General features: G+C 33.8%; 1 protein-coding gene across 1 annotated transcript in view; it reads left to right on the top strand.

Annotated features, from left to right (window-relative positions):
• LOC122807956 overlaps positions 1–23,062 on the top strand; it is a 303,157-nt gene that overhangs the window by 257,662 nt on the left and 22,433 nt on the right. The window contains exon 6 of the mRNA XM_044078987.1: positions 12,393–12,482. Coding sequence (XP_043934922.1) covers positions 12,393–12,482 — 90 coding nt within the window. The remainder of the gene's footprint in view (positions 1–12,392; positions 12,483–23,062) is intronic.

The raw sequence follows: 23,062 nt of genomic DNA, 5'->3' as shown, positions 1-23,062 counted from the left end.
CCTTATCTGGCTTCATGTTCCTGAGTGAGGAGTCATTCCTAAGCTCTTACATAAGATTTCTTTCCTCCTTAGTTAAGTGAAAAAAATATCATCCTCTGAAATTGTATTAAGTTGTGAATATCATTATTACAATTATTTTCAAATATGGAAGCAGTAGGGTGAAGTGGTGGATTAAAAGTTCTTTTTTTCTTAAACATACTGGGAATGTTAGGAATGCCTACACAGCCTGTACCCTGTTCCTTACACATCACCTGATAATTCATTTTAATTCAGTAAGAAGACCCGCTATATCAACTTTACCAGAGGGTACAGATTTAAACCCTTTCTTGAAATCAAAAATAAGGTCTTATCAGTACTCAAATCGGTGTAGTTAAAAGTGCTGTAACCTTGCTAGGTTAATACTCTAACCTCATATGTTGATACTATACTGTCCATGGATGTAGAATTACTTGGGTTCCCTATCTGTTCTAGTCGTTCTTCTTCCACCTCTGCCCTCTTTCCCTGTCCTCCATCTCCTCGGGGATTAGGGGTGTACTAAAAAAGAATCGTGTGTAATTCCTTATGTGCTCTGATCTTCAAAGGGGGGGATTACTATCAAAACCATTGTCTGTGAAATCTCCCATGTGTTCTGGGGAATATGATTGGGCATCCTAATTGAATGAAAATGGTTCATTCCCTTCAGCCCTACCTCTACCTGAATTATAATTATCAAAACTGTCAAAATTGTGATGTTCATTAGAGTGAGGTACAAAAGGGGCAGCTGTGTTGAAAGACTTAGGCATAGGGTATGCTTTATGTTGAGTGTATTCCATTTTGTCTCTTTCTAATTTCGTCTGTTTTGTAGACAAATTGTTCTTTACATGCTGTTCTGTTTTTTTCAAAAATATGTTCATATTTTGGAATATTACTTTTAACAAAAGGTCATTTGTAATATTCTGGTTAGGAAAAGTAAGTTCATCAAGCAGTTTTTTTTTTAATTTTGTGATTGTTTAACCTAATAATAAATTGCATAACTTGATGTCGTGTCTCTTGAGGGCCTATATCACGTTGTCAAACTCTTAAAAGTTTAAAAGTCATATGGTTGAGGTCGACACCACATGAGGAATTGGTATATTTAAACAATGGGGGGTGTGGGGGGTGCAGTGGTGCTTTCTCCCCCTGCTTAAACCATTTAGGTAGGTTTTTTTCTTTGGTTTATTTTTTTTATTATATTTTTGAACTTTTAAAAGTTTGATCATATGGTGTCAACCGTATGATGTTCGAACTTTTAAAAGTTTGATTATGTAATTATAGACACTCTGTTGAACATTTGCAACAAATATGTATATTTAGAATAACCTAGTACAAATCCATTAGGAAATTTAAATAGTCTTTGCCCCTTAGGGACTCGTTTCACCCTAATACATTCAAGTATATATTGTCTATCTGAAGGCTACACAACTTGTTCATATTTGACTAAAAATTCTGAAGCATTGTTAGAAAGCTCGGTTGCAGTTTAACAGCCTCCCTACTATCAAAAAGCAATTCTCTATTTAGCCATCATTGGATGTGCTCATTTTTATCATTAATACAATCTCTGGATAAGCCAAATCTTTGTCCTGTCTTTGGAAATTGTTCCTGCTGTCTCGTTGTGAGTTGTGAGCTGCCTCGAACAGCTCAGTCCCTCAAAATGACATCATCAGAAAGTGGAGGGGTGGAACAAATTGAGCTGGTAGTGGAACCAGAAGGAGGCAACCCATACTTTTCAATAGTATTATTAAATTGTGAAACTTACTGGGTTAAGTGGGCAATAAGCTGAGTAAGGTCACCACTCAGAAAAATCAAGATTAAAATCAATATTTCTTTGCTGAATCAAAGCAGCAGCACAACCCAGAGGTGCAGAACACACTTCAGCTGGACCATCCATTTCAAAAGGAAACACCTGTTGTTCACTGACACACTGTAATCATAAGACCAATTAAAACAAATATACAGCATGTGTCCATGCAGCCCAATAACAAAACCAGTAAAACAACCCGAAAGCTCACATAGTGTTCAGCAGGCACTCCAGTAACAGCTATAGTCCAGAGTACTAAAAGAAAAATGAACCAGTAGTTGGAATAAAAACACCACCAAGGAATTATTTCCAAATATCCTAATTTCCTAATTAAAATGAATAAAATTATGACAAACAACTTGTAAACAGTTGAGCCCTTTTGTCCTGTAAGATTCCTATAAATATAGAAGAATCCCCTATTGTTTAATTGTGACTGCTCATAATTCTATGACTTACCCTGATGGTGTGTTTATAGATCATGCTTTAAAGAATTCCTTGAACCCAGTGTTACATATACAGAAGGATTCCTGGGATTCTTTAGCTAAAATCAAACACAACTATTATAGTACATCTTGTAGTTTTTCAATGGTGGATGTGGTAGATTTATTCACTTTGATTCCCCAAAGGGAAGGTTTAGAGTTATTCCACACATCGTTTCTTGAGCTTTTAAATTTGGACAACCCACTTATAAATTTCATTACAAAAGTGAAGGAAATTATTTTGCACAACAATTTCATTTTTTCAAAAGGGAGTTTTTTGTCAGGTAAAAGGGGTCACAATTGGATCAAGTTTGTGCCCTTGCATATGCAAATATAGTGATTTACAATTTGGAAAAGATGTATGTTTTAAATTCTAAGTTTAAAAATTGTTGGTACCTATACTTACACTTTATATCAACAGCACAACTCCCTTACTAAACTTTACACATGTTCACGGTACTGAGCAAATCAATTATTTGGATGTATCAATCTTTAAAGATATCACCGCTGAGATTGTCACAGTTTTAGGTGAACCCCCTAATTTTGTGTTCAAGACTGGGAGGAATATAAAGTAACTAACAGATCATCACAGAGCCATTTTTTTCTCATTACAATAAGAGCGGCACTAGGCATTGTGGTACATGTAATCAGTGCAGATACATTTTAGAGCCCTTTGTCTGAAGTTAGAAATCGTGTGCCAACCAATGGACTGTTTAGCCATTTGAAAGATAACAGCACCCATAAATGTAAGTTATTGCTGCTTATGCAGTTGAAAGAGAATAAAAGAGGGGGGGGGGGTGACACATAATAAAACAGAATTAGAAGAAACATGATGGATTATGAGAGCAGACCGACCACCTGGATTAAATGGCATGATCAAGCCAATTTTGAAGGATCAGTGATTGGTGACAAAGAATCATTAACTCTGAACATTGATCTATGCCATTAAGTTCACCCTAGTGGCAAATAACAGTTGGACCCATTTGGTTTTTGCATGGCTTCAGTTTTTATATTGGTACTTTGTTTTGAAGTAGATCCTTTTGCTATATGTATTTATATTTTTTACTCACTCTATTGGTTACCCTCATATGTGATTAATATGGTATGAATAGAGTAATGGGTGAATATATTTCCTGCATTCATATGGGATTTGCCTTTCAAGCAGGGTTTTCGTGGTAAATATGTAGCTTTTTTTACGTAAGTTTTTATCTGTTTACAGTGTTTTTTCTTTACCCGTCTAGCTATTTCCCAATTTGAATGAATTCATGATTTCTATATGCTCTTTGAGGAAGATGAATGATCACTACAGTTTTTTATCGGAAGCCTTTGGTGTAATGGAACTAAAGGTTGTTGTGTTCTTCTATACCGTGCCTTCTTACTATTGACTTGGCTGTGTTATCTCTCTCTCTTTTTTTTTTTTTGTGTGTGAATACGTGTTGAACACGCCTATCAAGCTTTGATTGGTTTGGTCATGCTCTTCTCTTGTGTTCTGTGGAGTAGGTGATAAACACACCTGTTGAGCCTTAATTGGGTTACTTTCATTTGATCAGTGAATTGATTGGTTCTTACAGTTAGATTCATTATTCAATAACTGAGGTTTGCTTAGTGGTTCTGAAGTCTTCATGTTATCTGGAGGCCACTCTTTGCTATAGGTATTCATCTCTGCTATGCAGTTTTTTGCATGGAATTAGATTTCTTTATGAAGTTAAGAGTGGTGATTTTCGGCTATTAACGTACATTATGGGCTGGGTTGATAAGTCACTCTTCATCACCAGTCTTTGCATTCAGTGAGGAGACTATTTGAAGGTCATCAGATTTTTGTACTTAATATGGTTATAGTGTTGCTTCTCTGGCTATTGGCGTGACTGTGAGGTTTGCAACAATGCATGGAGCAAATGATTATGTATGCTCTTTGACTGTGGATGTCCTGTAATGGGCAACAATCTGATTGTGGTTTTGCATAGCATCAATTGTAAAGTATTGTTTTTATTTTATTTTTATGGCTATTTGTGTTTCCTATTGTTCCGGATATTTTGTTTTAGGTCTGGTCAGGTTATTTTGGATTTCAGGGTTTATGTGTGAGTAGGGCCCATCCTTCAACAGTTGTGTTTATTTATTTTTGAAAAAAAAAATGACCGGTCAGTGCCAGTGAAGTGGGATAAATGAACAAAAGCTAATTGTTATATGATTTTAGATTTTGCTCAGCCCTAGTGCTTTGTCTATAGGATGTCTTTAGCAAGTTTGCTCTGTTTAGCTTCGTACTATGTTTTTTAACTGATTTAATCTATTAAGTGTATCTTAAGAATGATTTTTGTGGAATTCTAATGTTATTGGCTCCCCTTGAGGGCCATTTCTTTAGACTTTTTTATTGGCTCATTCATATAAGTCTTGTCATTAGTTGTATACTAATGAGACTGTTGATTCTAGTTTTTGATTGGTTAGTATTTACCTTTAAGAAAGTTGACTGGTTGCAAGGAGTTAGGATCTGAAGAAGGCTACAGCCAAAATCACTAATCCTTTTTTACTGTCTGTTTTCATTTTAAGTGTTTTTATCCTTTTTATTAAAGGCTGTTTATGTTTATGAGGCTGTCCGTGGTAGCATATCCATTATATATTTTTTCTTTGTCTCTTATTTTGTTGAACAGTTTGCCTTTAGTAGCACCACTTTTTTTTATCCTTGCACATACATCATGGCTGGCATTTTGTATAATTATTCAAACAGGGATGTGACTGTTCAACTTTTGGCTAGGGGGTTGATGTTTGTTCTCTCTATGAGGGCTAATTTAGAAAATATGTTAAGTGACCTTAAATTGTTTGTCAGGAAGCTTAACTTGGCTTCTGGTTGGCTGATGGCAGGGCACAAGCGGAAGCAGTTGAGATTGGTCTAGTGTGATCTAGTTATTTTAACCCACCCCTCAATCATATTATACATGTCTTTGAAGAGAAATGTGAAGAGGATATAAGGCACATCTTAAGTCAGCCAATAAATAATAGGTTTTATAACATGTATAGGGAGGAAATGGCATTATTAATTGAGTTGAGTGATGGCAAATCAGTTAGAATAATGAAACTTGATGAGAGAGGTGAGTTAGTCATAACGAATACCACTGACTATAGTAATAAAATGAATGCCTTGCTACTTGATGATTCATACATCCAAGTGCCCAGAAATGAAATTAATGTTGCCTTTTCTAAAATTGATTATATTTTAAATTATATGTTATTGCAAGCCCAGTTAAGTAAGAACAAATTTGATTACATAAACAACGAAAACCCAGATGTAGCTGCAATTTTTGGGATACCTAAGATCCACAAATGTCTATATGACCCTCCTATAATACCAATAGTTGATGGGATGAGGTTCAAGACTTATTTTATAGCACAAATATCTGGATCATCTATTAAAGGAGGGGGCGAAAAAGTTACCAACAATATGTAGGGATTTGTGGCATTTTCTCAGACAAATCAGTGATTTGAATTATGTGGAGAATGTGGTTTTTGTCACAATTGATGTAAAGAAACTATATTCAGTTATTTCACATCAAGTGGGGTTGGACTGACTAGAGGAGTATTTATTCAATCAAAAATAATTATCTAATGATGCTGTTGTTACACTCATGGAATTAGTCCTGAACAATAATGTCATGCTTTTCAAAGGCTAGTATTTTAAACAAGTAAAAGGGGTAGCCAGGGGGCAGCTTGTGCCCCCATGTTTGCAAATTTTGTTATGGCCTTCTGGGAAAATAAATTTATTTTTGGTAGTGGGTTTAAAAACTCTTGGAATTTGTATACTAGGTTCATAGACAATATTTTTATTTTATTGGTGGATACTCTGGAAAATTTGGATGAATTTCTAACAAAACAGTGGAGTTTTTGGAATTCATCCATATTACTGGTAATGACAGTATTGTAAAGGTGGATATGGAACTAAAGAAGGATTTGGTAAAGCATTGTTATACTTCTAATATAATAGTAAATACAAGAAAAAAACAGCAAAATGATCTAGTGGACTCAGAAAATGCATTTTTATAAAAAGGTTTCTTTTAAGTAAGCTATCAGTTCTTGTTGCTCAGACTTTTTCTTTATGCCAGTAAAGATAATTTGGTTCCTAGAATGTGCTTCTTAAGATTTTCCAAATATTCATTATATTTAATATTCAAATATTCAAGTATGACACTGAGCACATTTCTGAATGAAGACCTTCTTGCCTTTTTCAATATCAGCCATGTTATCTGGCTACCAGATTAACTAATGTAGCTAAGACTGCAGCTCTTTCCATAGGAGAAATCTGCTCAGTGTCATACTGTTGAAAAGGGTGGAAAACATAAGACTGCTCCCAATTTGCATGGCCTCTTTGGATGAAAAACTGGACAAGCTGAAGGGTTTTCTTATACAGATGACAACAGGAATAAAGGTATAACTTGGAATGAAGACACTTTATTTTAATATTTGGAAAATCCGAATAAGTACATTCTAGGAACCAAATGATCTTTGTTGGCATAAAGAAAAAGTCTGAGTGACAAGAACTGATAGCTTACTTAAAAGAAACCTTTTTATAAAAACTTATTTTTTGGAGTCCACTAGGCCGTTTTGTTGTTTTTTTTTTCTTTTGTTTACTGTAGATATACTTTTACCAGTATCTGACTTTCTGGTTTATTTTTTATTTTTCTAATATACATAGGAAACCCTCATTTTCTAATACCTATTTGCACTATAACAGCTGGAACCCAGTACACCAGAAAAAAAAGTTGTTGTCAAGGGCCATTTGGCCCATTTGGCCAGAATGGTGTCTGAGGATGATGTGTTTTTTAAGAAAAGTGAAATTTTAATGGACATGATTTTAAGAAGATGTTACCCCCTAGTTTGTGGCTGAAATTAAGAGGGAAGTCACATAAAAGAGAGTAAAAGGTTTTTATAGACCATTGCTTAATAATGATGTTACAACTGCTATTCATGGTGGTCCCATTGAGAGGGTGGACACCAACTATATGGCTAATAAGGTGTATGTTATGACCTTTTCCTTGGATAATAAAGCTTTAAGTAAATGTATTAACAAAACTGGGATTTTTTTAATGAGGAAGAGTTTAAGTAAGAACAAAATAAGAGGCACATTATGAACTGTATATATATAAAAAGGAAAGGCAATTAAGAAATATTTAGAAAATGGGAAACCTTCCTTTTTTGGCAATCAAAAGGGCATGTTTAAATGTGGTAGTTGCCACTATGTTCATACATTAGAAAAGCTGATTATTTTTCTATCTGGGAGCAGTCATTTTTGTTATGGGGCCTTTTAATTGTGAATCGAGAAATGTTGTGTATCCTGCCAGCAGTGAGTCCTGAAATGTATTTTATGTGGGTAAAGCATCCAGAATACTAAGAGATAAGATGTACGACCATTTGTTGGATATTAAAAAGAAAAAGACAACAAATACCTTCAGTAGCATATTATGGAATGTAAGGGGAATATTTTTTATTCTTGGTTATTGAACAAATTAAGAAAGATGCCCAAGAGGTTATTGTGGGGGAACATTTGGATAAATGTGAACTAAGGTGGTAACTGAGATAGGGTGCCACATGCCCTCCAGGAATTAATGACCATGTCTCTATAAATTCAGTGTTAAAGTTGAAGCACTTTAATGGTTAAAAATTGAGGGATGTTTGTTTGAATAATTTAATTGTTTAAATAATTCAAATAATTAAGCTATTTTAACTTTTTTAATGTTTAAATTATTTATTTTTAATAGTAAAGTAGGAGAGCATTAATTAATATGTGGAAAGCATTGGTAAATTTCTGATCACATGATATAATTAAGGTTTTTGTTTTTAAGTATTTATGTGGAGTGCTTATTCAAGGTTTTAGTTGTGAAGAATTTTCTGTAACAATTTTAATGGAACAAAAGCACTTAACTTTTTCTTAATATTTATGTTTTTATTTTGGAAGTTCATGATTACTAAAGCTTGGTGTTTGATTTCAGTGTGTGATTTCTGGAACCAGGTCATCTAGCAGGTGTTTTGTTTCTCAATCGTTATTTCTCCTGTGTGGTTCTGAGTTTGTGAATTTTTATCATGGCTGAAGTCTCAGACACCACACACCCTAGTTAAACTACAGGTTTGGGGAAAGGCATCATGTCTGAAGTCACAAGACACCACACCTGAGGTTTGAGGAGGGGTATTATGTCTGAAGTCTCAGACACCATACCCTAGTCAGACTGAAGGTTTGGGGAGGGGGCTGGGCGTGTCTTCAACACTTCATATGATATCAGATGCATTTGTACAGAAAGGAAATGCAGAGTTCTATGGACTGCTTCATTTCCGTGTTTATGAATATTATATGTGAATACAGTGTTACATGTATTTTAATTTTCCTTCTGAATGATAGGAAATATTAGCACAGTATTCTGCTGATTTATACACCTATACATTTTTAAGAGAATAAAAAAAAACCTAAAAGGAGTTACTGCTTAGACAGGAATTAAGATAAAAATATGTATATAAATATATGTGTGTGTGTGTGTGTACACACACACACACACATATATATATATATATATATATATAAGACTTTTGGCTTTTCCGGGTTAGGGGTCACCACAGCGGAACTCTTTCTGCTCATGATTGGCAGTGGATTTTTTATGGTGCCACGTTGCCAGCTCGACGCCCAACCGTCAACGAAGGCATGCCCATTCATGCTCGCACCTACCTGCATGTCTTTAACATCACTTGGAACATGGGGAGGACATGTAGACTCCACACAGAAGGTGCTCCAGCCGAGATCAGGCGACAACGCTTACTGCTGCACCACTGTGGCTTTATAAACATATATATATATATATATATATATATATATATATTTATATAGATCTACTTCACATGACTGAAAACTCAAAATAATGAAATTCATTTTATTGAGACCACAATACCTAATTTTTAAAATACTGAAATCTCATTTGATGGAGTCTCGTTATACTGAAAGCTTACAATGTTGAATGTCAAAATACTGAATTTGAAGCCATCGATGTGATGTGCATTCCCCTTTACCTGTGACTTGCTTGTGATGAAAACACATTATTGCAACTTAAAGTGCTGACTGTCAGAATACCGATAGTAACATAGAAACTAGTGTTGTAGTGTTTCTAAATGTGGGCATGTTACTTTACATTTTTATGGAAACTATCTAAAGTAATTGGTGGATGTTTTGTGTGCTTCCATTAGTAGTAGCAGTGTGTACAGTACTGTAAGGTAAGTAAATGGTATATGCCGTTTTCCCTACTGTAGTGGGATCCTGGAGTTAGCATACATAGTTGAGGGGGGCTGCAGCCTCATACTTAGTTTGGTTTTACATTATCTGGTCTCTGTTAAGAGGGTAAGTAAGAAGTTTTTAAGTTTTGAAAAGAGTTAGTCATTGGTGTTGTAAGTGTACATGGCTATGGCTTAAAATTCAGCATTGTAAGCTTTCGGTATAATAATACTCAGTCAAATGAGTTTTTAGTATTTTGAAAATTAGGTATTGTGGTCTCAGTAAAATGAATTTCAGTATTTTGAGTTTTCAGTCATGTGAAGTAGATCCACACACAAACATATGTATGTGTGTGTGTGTGTGTATATGTGCATATGTGTGTGTGTGTGTGTGTGTGTGTGTGTGTGTGTGTGTGTGTGTGTGTGTGTGTGTGTGTGTGTGTGTGTGTGTGTGTGTGTGTATATACACACACACACACACACACACACACACACACACACACACACACACACACACACACACACACACACACACACACACACACACACACACAAATAGATAGATATATACGTTGGATTAGGAAGTGATATCACATCCTTGATTACTATTGGCTCTTATGTATTTAAATACTTGTGTTTGTAACAGTGTTTCTGATGAAGTTCCATTATTAAACAAGAACAAAAAAATGCTAAAGTATAGTTGTTTGGTTTTCATTTATCCATTTTGAGAAGTATTAGTTTTATTTAGTTTTATTCTTCTGTTTTAATGTTTTACACACACACACACAAACACAGACACATACATATATATATATATATATATATATATATATATATATATATATATATATATATATATATTATATATATATATATATATATACACACATGCATATAAACACACACACATACACACACACACACACACACACACAAACACACATATATATATATATATATATATATATATATATATATATATACAGTATATATGTATGCGTATGTATGTGAATATATATATATACGTGTGTGTGTTTGTATATATATATATATATATACATACATATATATATATATATATATATATATATATATAAACACATATACATCAGCGTGTGAGTGTTTGTGTATGATTTTTACTTCTGATGTAATGTCTGATGAGCAACACCCAGCTAGCTTTGATTCCATCTTCAAGTTTTGAATCCTTTCCGGGATACATCCAACATGGCAGATTAGGCCACATCACATGAGGTCTAGATGTTTAAGGATGAAGTATCTGCCATTAGCTACCTTACTCCTTGACTTCTCAAAATACTAAACATTTAAACCGACACACATGCACACCCACACACATACACACACACACACACACCTACACAGTCACTAAACACCACGAAGGCTTGAATGTACCTGCTGCTCCAATTGTTCAGTGTTATAATTAAAAAAAATGAGTATTTCTCATGGCTTAGTTTACAAACTACCTAATGAACGTCAGTCACTTTTGTAATCAGTGCACAAAACATTGATCACAAAACTCTTGAATTAACTAGCTGTGAACCACAGGTGAAAGTAATAAAAGATAAAAGCTGTTTTGCAATGGAGCATATTGCCTATACTCAAACACAGGGAGATGTGTCCTCTCACAGATTACTACAGTACTTTGGGGAAAGGAGAAGTACTTGAGATAGTTTTTCAGAGTGAAATTTATAGAATTACAGAGTAATTATTAACAATATGAGTAACAATCACTCGTGTAGCAAAGGTAAGCCTGGTGCCCTAATATATCTAGTCTCCTGCCAGGATCAGCTACTTTATTTTCAGCTATCCTGTCCCTAATTAACATATTTAACTTAAAAATGGATTACTGTTGCAAACAGTGCATGCTGTTAATACCTCATCTAGGTTTATCTGGTCCCTTGTCACTATTTTATTTTATTTCAAACCTATATTGAGAAAACTATCCTGAAAATTAGAGCTTCCCCTCCCTTCGGCTATCTCATTGGACATGGACTAGATATCACTTTGTATGCACTGATACTGGTCACATTAAGTCAATTAGTGTCACTGCGTACTTTCAAACATGATAATTTGTAAGGTGTCTAAATATGACAAATTACTATGTGACAGTAAACAAAGGTAGATGATACACTGATGAGTGTCCTGCCACCTCACTTCTGTGTTCTTTTTAATTATTTAATTAATACATTGAATTTACTGTTGAAATTCTTAATCCTAATCTGATTGGACTGTGGGGAAAATATATATATATTTTTTCAAATTTACAATTTTACTTTTATGACTAAAATCAAAAGAAAAATACTGGAAATTTCATAGCATCTAATGTTAAAATGTTAATGATACAATTCTGTTTCATATGGAGACTTCAGTTATAGGAGATTAAGCCTCATGTTATCATGGGAAATGTAACACAAAGTAGTTTTTCTATTATTTATTATCTGGATTTGGTCATAAAGAGGATAACAGTGCTCCTTATGAAAATTTAAAGTTTAGTCATAAATTGCACAATATAAAATACTGAATATTCTTATTCACTGTAGTTTTAGCAAACTATAGTTTGAAAACATGATGAAGTGAAACATTGAGAGAGTCGTGCCAAAGTTATATATTTAGTTTATACAAATTTAGTGTGATACCACATAACTGGGAGAAAAAATGAATGTTGTCATTGGAAACATAGTGTTATAGGAATAAATGGGAAACAGATATATTGTTTTATCAGAATTATGAAAGAAGCATGAAATGGTTTGAATTTTGAATGTTCTTTTATTTATAGGAAGAGATAGGTATGAGATAGTAAAAATTCTTGAATATGTGTTATACCAATTTATAACATTTTGCAGCTGCAGTCAATAAAGTTAATCCCGAGTATGCAAGTGTTGGAAAACACCGTATATCAACTAGAGTCATGAGTCCAATGGAAGATCCCAAAAGTGAGTATATTTCTACAAAAAATTTAACTCTTTAACTGTTGTAAACTTTTGCATTCTAGTATAAGTATTGTAGTGGCATTACACTTTTAGATATACAAATTTAGATACATATAGTCATATTTCTCCTGAGGTATATATTAGTTTACTATGGTAAGCAGTCATCACACTTCACCAACACTCCCCCTTTGTATGGAAAATCAGTGTGTCTTTCCTTTGGTCAAATATTCATTTGTAAAATCTAGAAAAGCTTAAAACATTTATACTGTCTTAAAGTCATGCACCAGCATGTGAATTAACTTAAAATCATGGTAAATGTTCTCTGAAAGAATGGTAAGAAATGGTAAGAAATGATTATTGCACAAATAACACAATCAAAGCTTTTCATTCCACAGTATACAGACAATGTATTAGATAAGAATTAAAAATTCACACCAGAATTATGGTTTGTGTGTATAGTCTGTTCTGATACAAGTACAGTTAGTAACTATATCTCTTCTGCATTAGAATATTACCCATAGAAGAAAGGTCACCAGCCCAGCATGCACAGAAAGAGATTATAGAATTCTAACAAAATCTAAGGCCTCTTGTTACTAAAGAAAACCTTTGTTGTTGCTTCTAATGATTTTATTACTTATTTGTTTATTATTTGATTACTACGAAAGTACAACTGGGTAGAAGTCTATTTTCAGTGAAGGCCAAGGGAAAAAAAGCTCTAAAGTACTTCAAAACATATAAACAATTTTACAGTATATAAAACTAATAAAAAATATATACTTAAAATAATTATACCAACTTGGACATAATGTGAAAAAATTGACTAAGAATAGACACAGAATGTGTGACATTGATTTAATAGTTAGACAAATGTTGCCAGTTTGTCGAGAAATTAAATTCAGGTTAGTATAAAACATATAGGAATTACAATACAAAGTAAGAAAAAACAAGCTTGTGGTATATTTAGAGAGAAAACTAGGGGAGAGAAATTGGTAGAAGTTAGGAAGTGAATTAAAATGCAGAGTAAGGAGATGCAAGGTATGAATAGGTATTCGTTCATATTTAGGGATTTAGTTTATCCTGGTGTTGAGGAAGAACAAAACCATTTTGTTTTGGCTAGGAAGTCTTTCAGAATGTTCTTGAAGGATGGGCAGAATAATGACCTAGTCAAGAGAATTAAGGAGCTATAGACCTTAACAACATGATATGAGTACCAACAATGCCCAGGAGATTTGATGGGTGTGTGGACAGAAAGGAGTTTTTTTGTCATTGGATTGTAATGACCTACTAGGAACATAGTTATATAGAATGTTATTTAGTGCTGGACAAGCAGATGGATTATTGGATAATTTTATAACTGGTAAGAAGCTATGTATATGATAGTTGATGGAGTAATTCTAACACGACTCAAACGTATAAAGTTTAATCACAAGTAAAAACCTTTACCACATAGGCTTCCTCAGGTGAATGCAAAATAAAATAAGATTTCCATCATTTAAATACCAAATTAAAATCACATGATGTAATCAAACCTACTCATTTAAAAGTTTCAACAATGGTTTCAAAGTAAAAGCAGCATTCAACCCTGGTGGTAGGTGTGTTATAAATCTAAGGATCCATTTCATTGCCTCATTTTCTGTCATTAATTTAATATTTCCTCCTCTTAGGGGTAAATACATAACTTTTAAAATAAACTGAAATGTATGGCCTTAACCCATTTCTAATAGATGTTTATATAAGGCATTAGTAATGACTTTACATCGTATTTCACTCATATGGTCGGCTATTCTGTCATCCCTACATAATATCCATCACATCTAACACATTTAGCATAATAAATAATATTATTAGTACTACAGTTTCCATAAGCAAACAACAGAAAATCATTACCTGTAACAGGATGTTTAATCATTTTAAACTCACCTATATATTTACAGTAAGTGCAGTTATTGCACTTATAGGTGCCATGTTTGGTGTTTGAAACCTCAATAAAGTGTTTTGGTTGTTCCTTATAACACAATTTTTGTTTAAGTGTATTATTACATTTATATCCAAAGATCAGTTTCTCACCTATAACGTGATTTAGTTCTGGAATATCTTGCAAAATAGACCAGTGACCATATATGATATCTCTAATTTGTGTGGTATTATTATTATATGTGAGCATACACCTAACATGACTATTCCTGTTTATATTTATTCTTAGACTCTGTTCATTATCTTCAGTAAAGAGTGGTCGTATACATGCTAAATGCTGTTATTTAGTAGCATTAAGTGCAGCCATAGTTTCCTGCTTAGAATAGTCACGTTGAATGAAATCATTAACCATCTGATATAATTGTTTATACATGATTCGATCATTGATGTTTAATTTAGCTATTCTATGCATCTGATTCGTAACAATATTTGGAAAAATGTGTGGTGAGTGCATACTGTTTAGATGTAAATAACAGTTTCTTTTTACATCCTTCCTATACATCTCAGTCTGTATAGCATTCATTTCATCACATCTTAAATATATATCTAAAAAGGAAATACCATTTCATGAAAAATCATACTTAAATCTCAGGACAGGTATGGGGTTGTTGCATTTATGTATTCAAAAAAACAGTGAAAAGTGGTAATATCACCATCCCAAATTGCAAACAAATCATCAACAAATCTCTTATAAAAATGTACACAGTGTTAAAAAGGGTTATATGTTGATAACACATATTTTTCTTCCCACATATACATAACGATATTCGCATACATATTCGTGACAGTTGTACCCATTGCGACCCCTTTGACTTGGTGAAACAAACTGGTATTAAACATAAAAACATTGTTCTCTAATATCAACAATAGCAAAGCACATAACAGCTCTGCTTTATCAGCATCATAATCAGAATGTTGCATCAAAAATAATCTAACATAGTGAATACCAGAATCATGGGGAATGACGGTGAGCAAAGAATCAACATCTAAAGTAAGAAAATACATGTGTTCCCCTAAAGACCCTTTATTCCACTCACAAAGCTGCTTAAAAAACATATTACTCTTTCAAAACAGTGGGAGCTTGATCCAATAAGGGTCTTAACTGCATCTCTAAATATTTAGACAAAGGTTCTCTTACCCACCCTCGAGCAAAGACTATTGGTCTCATTGGTGGGTTTAATTTAGATTTGTGCAGCTTGAGATACCATAAATAATAGGTATTTTAGCATTCTTAACTAACGGATAATCAAGTAGTGTATTACCTAATAAACAACTTTCATGCACTTCAGATACCTTTTAGCGTACATTTAATGATAAACTATTAACTATATTCCTATTTATTCTCACATATTCAGTTCCTTCCAACATTAAAATAATTTTATGATCATAAAATCCTCTATTCATAACGACTACACCCCCACCTTTGTCAGCATTCTTTATCAGTATATCTTTATTATTAGTTAAAGATTTCAAAGCTTTAAACTCCTGCCTGGTTAAATTACAAAACATTCTAAAATGTGAGTCATTATATAGCTTATAAATATCCCTCTCTACAACTTTTTTAATTACCTGTATAATTGTATTACTATTAGGTACAAAAACACTACTTCATTTTAAGTTGTTATAAACTTGTTCAGAACTATCATTGTGAAAGTACAGCTTAAGATTTAACTTCCTAATAAAACATTTAAACTCTAATAGTGTTTTAGAAATGTCAATACTTGAAGAAGGCACAAAAGTAAGGCCTTTACTTAAAACAGACTATTCATGTGTGTCTAAGTTATAGTCAGATAAGTTGAACACTAAATGTATCTGTCCACCTGGCTCCTCGTAAACAGGCATCTCACTGATGTCCCCTTGTTTAACTTCTCCTTCGTGCTCTTCTTCCAAGTTAAACAAAGGAGCAGTTAAATGAGGGGACATCAGTGAGATGCCTGTTTAACTTCTCCCTCATGCTCTTCTTCCAAGTTTTCTGCTGTGGCATCAGCAAAGGATCCTTCAAAAGAATGGGACAATCAACTGGATCCAAGGCTCGCATCTGATTGGCATCAATTTGGAGTGCTGATTTGTCAATGATCCTATTCTGTAATCTAGAGGCATAGGTAGGCAGACTAAATATGATGCTAATAAAATAGAGCTGTTATGTACTTTGTTATTAATGATATTAGAGAACAATGTTTTTATATTTAATACCAGTTTGTTTCACCAAGTCAAAGGGTCCCAATGGGTACATCTGTCACAAATACGTATGAGAATATTGTTATATATAGGGAAGAAAAATATGTGTTATCAACGTATAACCCTTTTAAACACTGTACTTTTTTATAAGAAAATTGTTGATGATTTGTTTGCAATTTGGGAAGGTGATGTTACCACTTTTCACTGTTTTTTTGAATACATAAATGCAATGACCACATACCTGAGATTTAAGTATGATTTTTCATGAGATGGTATTTCCTTTTGGGATATTTTTTTTAAGAAGGGATGAAATTAATGTTATACAGACTGAGATGTATAGGAAGGATGTAAAAAGAAACTGTTATTTACATCGAAACAGTATGCACCCACCACACATTTTTCCAAATATTGTTACGAATCAGATGCATAAAATAGCTAAATTTATTTATTTATTTATTCATTTATTTCAGTTTGATTACCGGGGAAGTCCACTGGGCCATGAAGTGCCCATTTTTAGTGGAGGCCCGGGAAGAAAAGCTCCATAAACAATGCAATACAATATGGGTTACAGAGTGTTGAAGGAAAATACAAGAGTAAAATTCATACAATTAGGAATTTCAAAGCAATACAATACCATAAGGGTTACATAGTGTTAAAGGTAAAATACAAGTGTAAAATTCATACAGTCAGGAAATGCAAATGCATAAATGTACATCATAGGATACAGTTAGATAGATTTCCCTTTTTTAAACAGCAATGATCGAATCATGTATAAACAATTAGATCAGATGGGTAATGATTTCATTCAATATGGCTATTCTAAGCAGGAAACTATGGCTGTGCTTAATGCTACTAAATAACAGTATTTAGCGCGTATACAATCACTCTTTACTGAAGATAATGAACAGAGTCTAAAAATAAATATAAACAGGAATAGTCATGTTAGGTATATACTTACATATAATAATAATACCACGCAAATTGGAGATATCATATATCGCCAATGGTCTATTTTACAAGATATTCCAGAATTACAATTAGTTATAAGTGAGAATCTGATCTTTGGATATAAATGTAATAATACACTTAAACAAAAATTGTGTTATAAAGAACAACCAAAACAATTTTTTGCAGTTTCAGATACCAAACATGGCACCTATAAGTGCAATAACTGCGCTTATTGTAAATATATAGGTGAGTTTAAAATTATTAAACATCCTGTTACAGATAATGATTTTCTGTTGTTTGCTTATGGAAACTGTAGTACTAATAATATTATTTATTATGCTAAATGTGTTAGATGTGATGGATATTATGTAGGAATGACAAATAGAAGGCTTAAGGACAGAATAGCCAACGATGTGAGTGAAATACAACGTAAAGTCATTACTAGTGCCTTATATAAACATCTATTAGAAATGGGTGAAGACCATACATTTCAGTTTGTTATTTTAAAAGTTATGCAGTTACCCCTAAGAGGAGGAGATATTAAATTAATGACAGAAAATGAGGAAATGAAATGGATCCTTAGATTTAAAGCACACCTACCTCCAGGGTTGAATGCTGTTTTTACTTAGAAACCGTTATTGAAACTTTTAAATGAGAAGGTTTGATTACATCATATGATTTTAATTTAGTATTTAAATGATGGAAATTTTATTTTTTTTTATATTCGCCTGAGGCAGCCTATGTGGTGAAAGTTTTTACTTGCGATTAAACTTTATACATTTGAGTCCTCTTTGAGTTTTCCTTTTTTTATTTCTTTTTCTTGTGGACATTAGCTATGAAACCAGATTTACAACCTTTTACTTCTTTTTTGGATTGATGGAGTAATTCTAATCAATTTAGGATTTTTATTGCTATACAGAAGTGGATTTTGAAAGGGGTATTTGCTGCAAATGTAGCAATTTTGTTATAGCATTGTTTAAGCTTGGATTTTTGTGATGCCTGAGAGACAGTAAGGATGGGAGCACCATAAAGACGGATGAGGAAGCATGGGAAAGAGATAAGTAATGGCAGGTGTAGCTTTAGTTGTGTCAGTGAGGAAGTTTTTGGATCTATAAAGCATCCCTAGTTTTTGATTAGTTTTTCTTATGCAATGTTATAAATGCAGGTCAAATTTAAATTATCAACCATTATCATCCCTCATAATATGCTATGAGAAGTAACGTCAGTAGTTGCATTATCAAGAGAGAAGACTTGAAATTTTGTTTTTCATAGGAGAGGGGTTTGGAGAAAAAAATATTAGTTTTTAAGAGTTAATCATGATTTGTGGATTACAGATCCATGTTTCAGTTGCTGTTAAAGCTTCCTGATAATTTTTTGGAGGTGTTCCATGTAGTCAGATATGCAAATGACTGTGGAGCCATCTGTGTACTATATCAGGGAGGCCTGTTGTGTGGATGTGTGGAGGGTGTTAGTGAGAATGGTAAAGAGGAGTGGACCAATGGTAGACCCTTGTGGTACACTCCTGTTGTCTGGGAGGTATGGAGAGAGGGTGGAGTGCCATTTTACTGGCTGACACCTGCTGGATAGGTAGCTTTTGAACCATAGAATGGCGGACTGAGAGAGACCTAATGACATTTGAAGTGACATACTGTGTCAAAAGCTTTAGACAAGTCAGGAAATATGGATACCAGTTTCTCATTATCTCTAGCTTTATTGGTAGCATAGGTTAGAAGTGCAGTGTTAGCATTATGGGATGTGGTGGATAGGAGTTCTTCCTGCAGGAGATAATTCAGCAATTGTTTTTGAATGCATTGTTCAAGTAGTTTGGAGAGGTGGGATAAAATTGTTGTAGGTCTGAGTTAGTAATATCTGTTGAATTTCCTCCTTTGTGCAGAGGGATAATTTGTGGATTTTTCCAGAGAGAGGGACTATAGGATTCCTGGACTGATCTAAGAATTGATACAGGATAGGCAATGCTATTGGCTATTTTAAGGTATTTGTTTGGAACGTCATCAGCTGAAGTAGAACATGGCTTGAGTTCATTTAAGAGAAGCTTTATATATATATATATATATATATATATATATATATATATATATATATATATATATATATATACATATTTGAATGTGAAAGTGCATGTGGTGATAAATGGCTGCTGGACAGGGTTACAGTTAATGTTGGGGAATCCTTGGTTAGAGATGTTATACTATCTATGAAATAAGAATTGAAGTGTATTGCAGTTTCAAGTGATGAGCTATTGGGAGAGGGGTTAGGGTTAAATTTATGAGCCGGATGCAAGATTTCTTTAATGGCTGTCCAGATTTTTTAGGGCTGTGTTTACTGTTATTCTGAAAGTTATTATAGTATAGTTTTTGTCTTGTTAATTTGTTTTTTAGTATGCTTGTGAAGCATTCTGAAGTTTTTGACATAGTCTGGTGTTTTATATTTTTGGCATTCTTTCCATGCTTTTTCTCTATCCTACATTAATGTTTTCATCTTTGTATTGCCAAATTACATTATTTGTTTTTAGCCTCTTCTTTCTAGAAGGTGCAAGGCTATTTAAGACCTTCAGCAAAGTTATCTTGAAGTCATTTACAGTATCATCCAAGGGGAGGATTTGTAGGAATTTCCATTTAATAGATGACAAGTTAGTAATTTTAGGTTAAACCTGGAAATGTTGTGTGTTGTCTTATAAACATGCTGTTTATGTGGATGTGTGAGATGTCCAGTTTTATAGATTCTAAGATGACTTGAAAAGAAATGAAAGAAGACATTGTGACCGAGGTGGTGTGTTTGTTAGGGTCTGATAATAGGATCCAGCTTAACTGGGAATTTGATGCCTTGATTTAATGTGTGGGGCTATGGATTAGTTGTGTAAAACCAAATACATTCATGATACTTGTATGGGAGCCAGAGTTTATGTCCATCCAACTGACATTCCCATCACCTAGTAGCATTATTTCTTGTGGAATTGTTATGGATATTCAATGTGGGATATCTTCCAGTATAGCTCTATTGTTGCCAGAAGAAATGTAAAGAAAAGTAATACATATTTGTTTATAATTGTTAAATTTCATGAAAGTAATACGAAACTCTGCTGAATTAATTTTTGTAATAGTTAGTTAAAAGGGGAAATGTAGTAGTTGTTATGAAATATTTAAGCAATACCACCATCTTTCCTCTTTATATAGTCCTTATGGATGGTATTTTAGCTGGATGATATTGTTTCAAAGATGTTCATGCTGGGTTTAAGCCAGGTTTCAGTGACAATGAGAATATTAGGCTTATGGTGGGTAATCCAAGCATGTAGTTCAGTAATGTTGTTTCTTATGCTTCTAACATTTATGACAGGAAAACTTTAATTAATGGGGTTTGGAGGAGGGCCATTGTAGGGTTAGTGGAGTATGTGGAATAGAATTGTCTTGATGTTCCTTGTGATAGTTGGGTCAGGGATAGGGTGAATGTCTCCTCCTAAATGCATTTCAGTATACAGGGGATTTACCGATACTTGTTTTTTGCAGATCATTTTTCCACTTAATTTTGATTTGTTTTGAGTTGAAATGGAGTTATTCAGTCTATAGTTGGAGTTAAAGTTAGAGGCATCAATAAATAAGTTTGCTGCAATGTGTGGAGAGTGTAGGCGGAAAGTATGAATAGGTGGTTGGGGTCGAGTTGGAGATACATTGGGAGCTGTTGCAGAGTCATGGTAGGATAGGGGATGGCTCAGTAGAAGGAGACAGATTGAAGATAAACTGAGTCATAGCATAATTAAGTAAAGCGATCTGTATGTTATAGCTGGCATGTAGTGAGGAAGTAGGAGTGAAGAAGGGCAAATAAGTTGCAGAGTAGAAGGATATTTAATGGTGGTGGAGTCTAAAACTGATAGAAAGGAGATAGGAAAGAAACATTTTCAATGAAGGAAGAGAGTCAGTTTGCCCTAGAATCTTCTCTGCAATGCAAGGAATAGGGGATTTAAAAGGCTAGTGTATGAGAATATAGGTAAAATAGGAACAAGTCAGGGTTTCTTTGGAAAAAGTAGACGGTATACTACAGAATGGACAGATGCTGTTAGGGAGGGGTGTGACTATGAGTTTATATAATGCAATGTAGTATGTGAGGGAGAAAGATAGGAATGGTGCCAAAAGATTAAATGGAAGTTGGGAATTAGGTATAAAAGAAGCATGACTGTGTGTATGATAGTAATGTTTGAGAGGGTTAGGGAATAAGAGTCACAAGTGTAATGTGTGTGTAGGTAGTATAATAGTAGAGTAAGAAGTGGTGGATGGGAATTGGGGATAGGGTAGGGGAGCAAAGGGAAACTGAGTGCAGTGGGCTTCTACCCTCATGTCATTTTATGAAATAGAGTAATCAGTTTATAGATAATATAAATCTATTAGCATAGAGGTACCAAGCAGATTTCCTTTCATTTCCTAAATGCAGAAAACTGTCAGCCAGAAAGAGTAAGTAACTGATATATACAGTGTAATCTGCTGGTCAAGAGAAAGGACAGTGGCCAACATAGTAAGTGGTCCTTAGAGTGCAAGGATATCTCTGTCAGTGTGTGTGTGTGGGGGGGGGTGTTAAAAACTAATTTCCAACACAGTCAGGCATGCATTTGACTAGATGAACTTAATACACAAACAAGGTTGTTCAAGTTAAATTTGCTTACGTTATACAAAGACAAAAATTCTAAGTGAAAATGTTTGGGAGTTTGTCCTTGTTGTAGACAACTGCAGTACCTAGGTTGGATGTAGTGACCAGAGGCTATTGCACAAAGACAAGATTATCAGTGAAGATGTTTGGAAGTTGGACCTTTTGGCAGAACCTATGCAGTGTCTGTGTTGGATGTACTGTACTGTGTGGAAGTTAATGACTTACATCAAAAATGGGTAAAGCTAATGTTTAACATTTGTGATGGAAAATGTATACTTCTTTACTTCCAAATGGACAAACAAATATATTCTGCTTCTGCAGACATTATTTACTTCTGTTTCCAAACATGGTATATGTATTTGTCAGGATCATTGGGAAATAGCACAGATATTGTAGATATGCTTTCAGCCTTGGCTTAATCATAAATCAGACAGAACACTTTGTGAGGTGTGCAGCATATCATATTGTATATAACTCATTAGTTTTTAAAGCTAAATACCCTGAAAATACCAGTGTTTGCAGTATGTGAAGTATTATTTTTTAATTTTATATGTAGCTTAAGAAGTAATATGCATACCATGTGTTACACTTCCTGTAGTTCACTCTGCATAAGCACCTTACGGATTGTCAATTTTGACTTTAACTGTGTGAATTAGTTAAATTTATCTGCACAATATTTTTTCACTATGGGCAATATTGCTCACACTTTGTATTATTTGACATGCACTTGTAGTTGTACCTTATTTTTATTGGATTGCTATTTTACTGTAATCTATTTCATGGAGCTTTTCTCCCTGGGCCTCCACTGAAAATGGGCTTTCTGGGCC

This window comes from Protopterus annectens, chromosome 8.part0, assembly GCF_019279795.1.
Source record: "Protopterus annectens isolate FY-2018-M chromosome 8.part0, PAN1.0, whole genome shotgun sequence".
NCBI lineage: Eukaryota > Metazoa > Chordata > Ceratodontiformes > Protopteridae > Protopterus > Protopterus annectens.
Note: the sequence above shows the minus strand (reverse complement) of the source record. Positions and strands in the feature narration are given on the sequence as shown.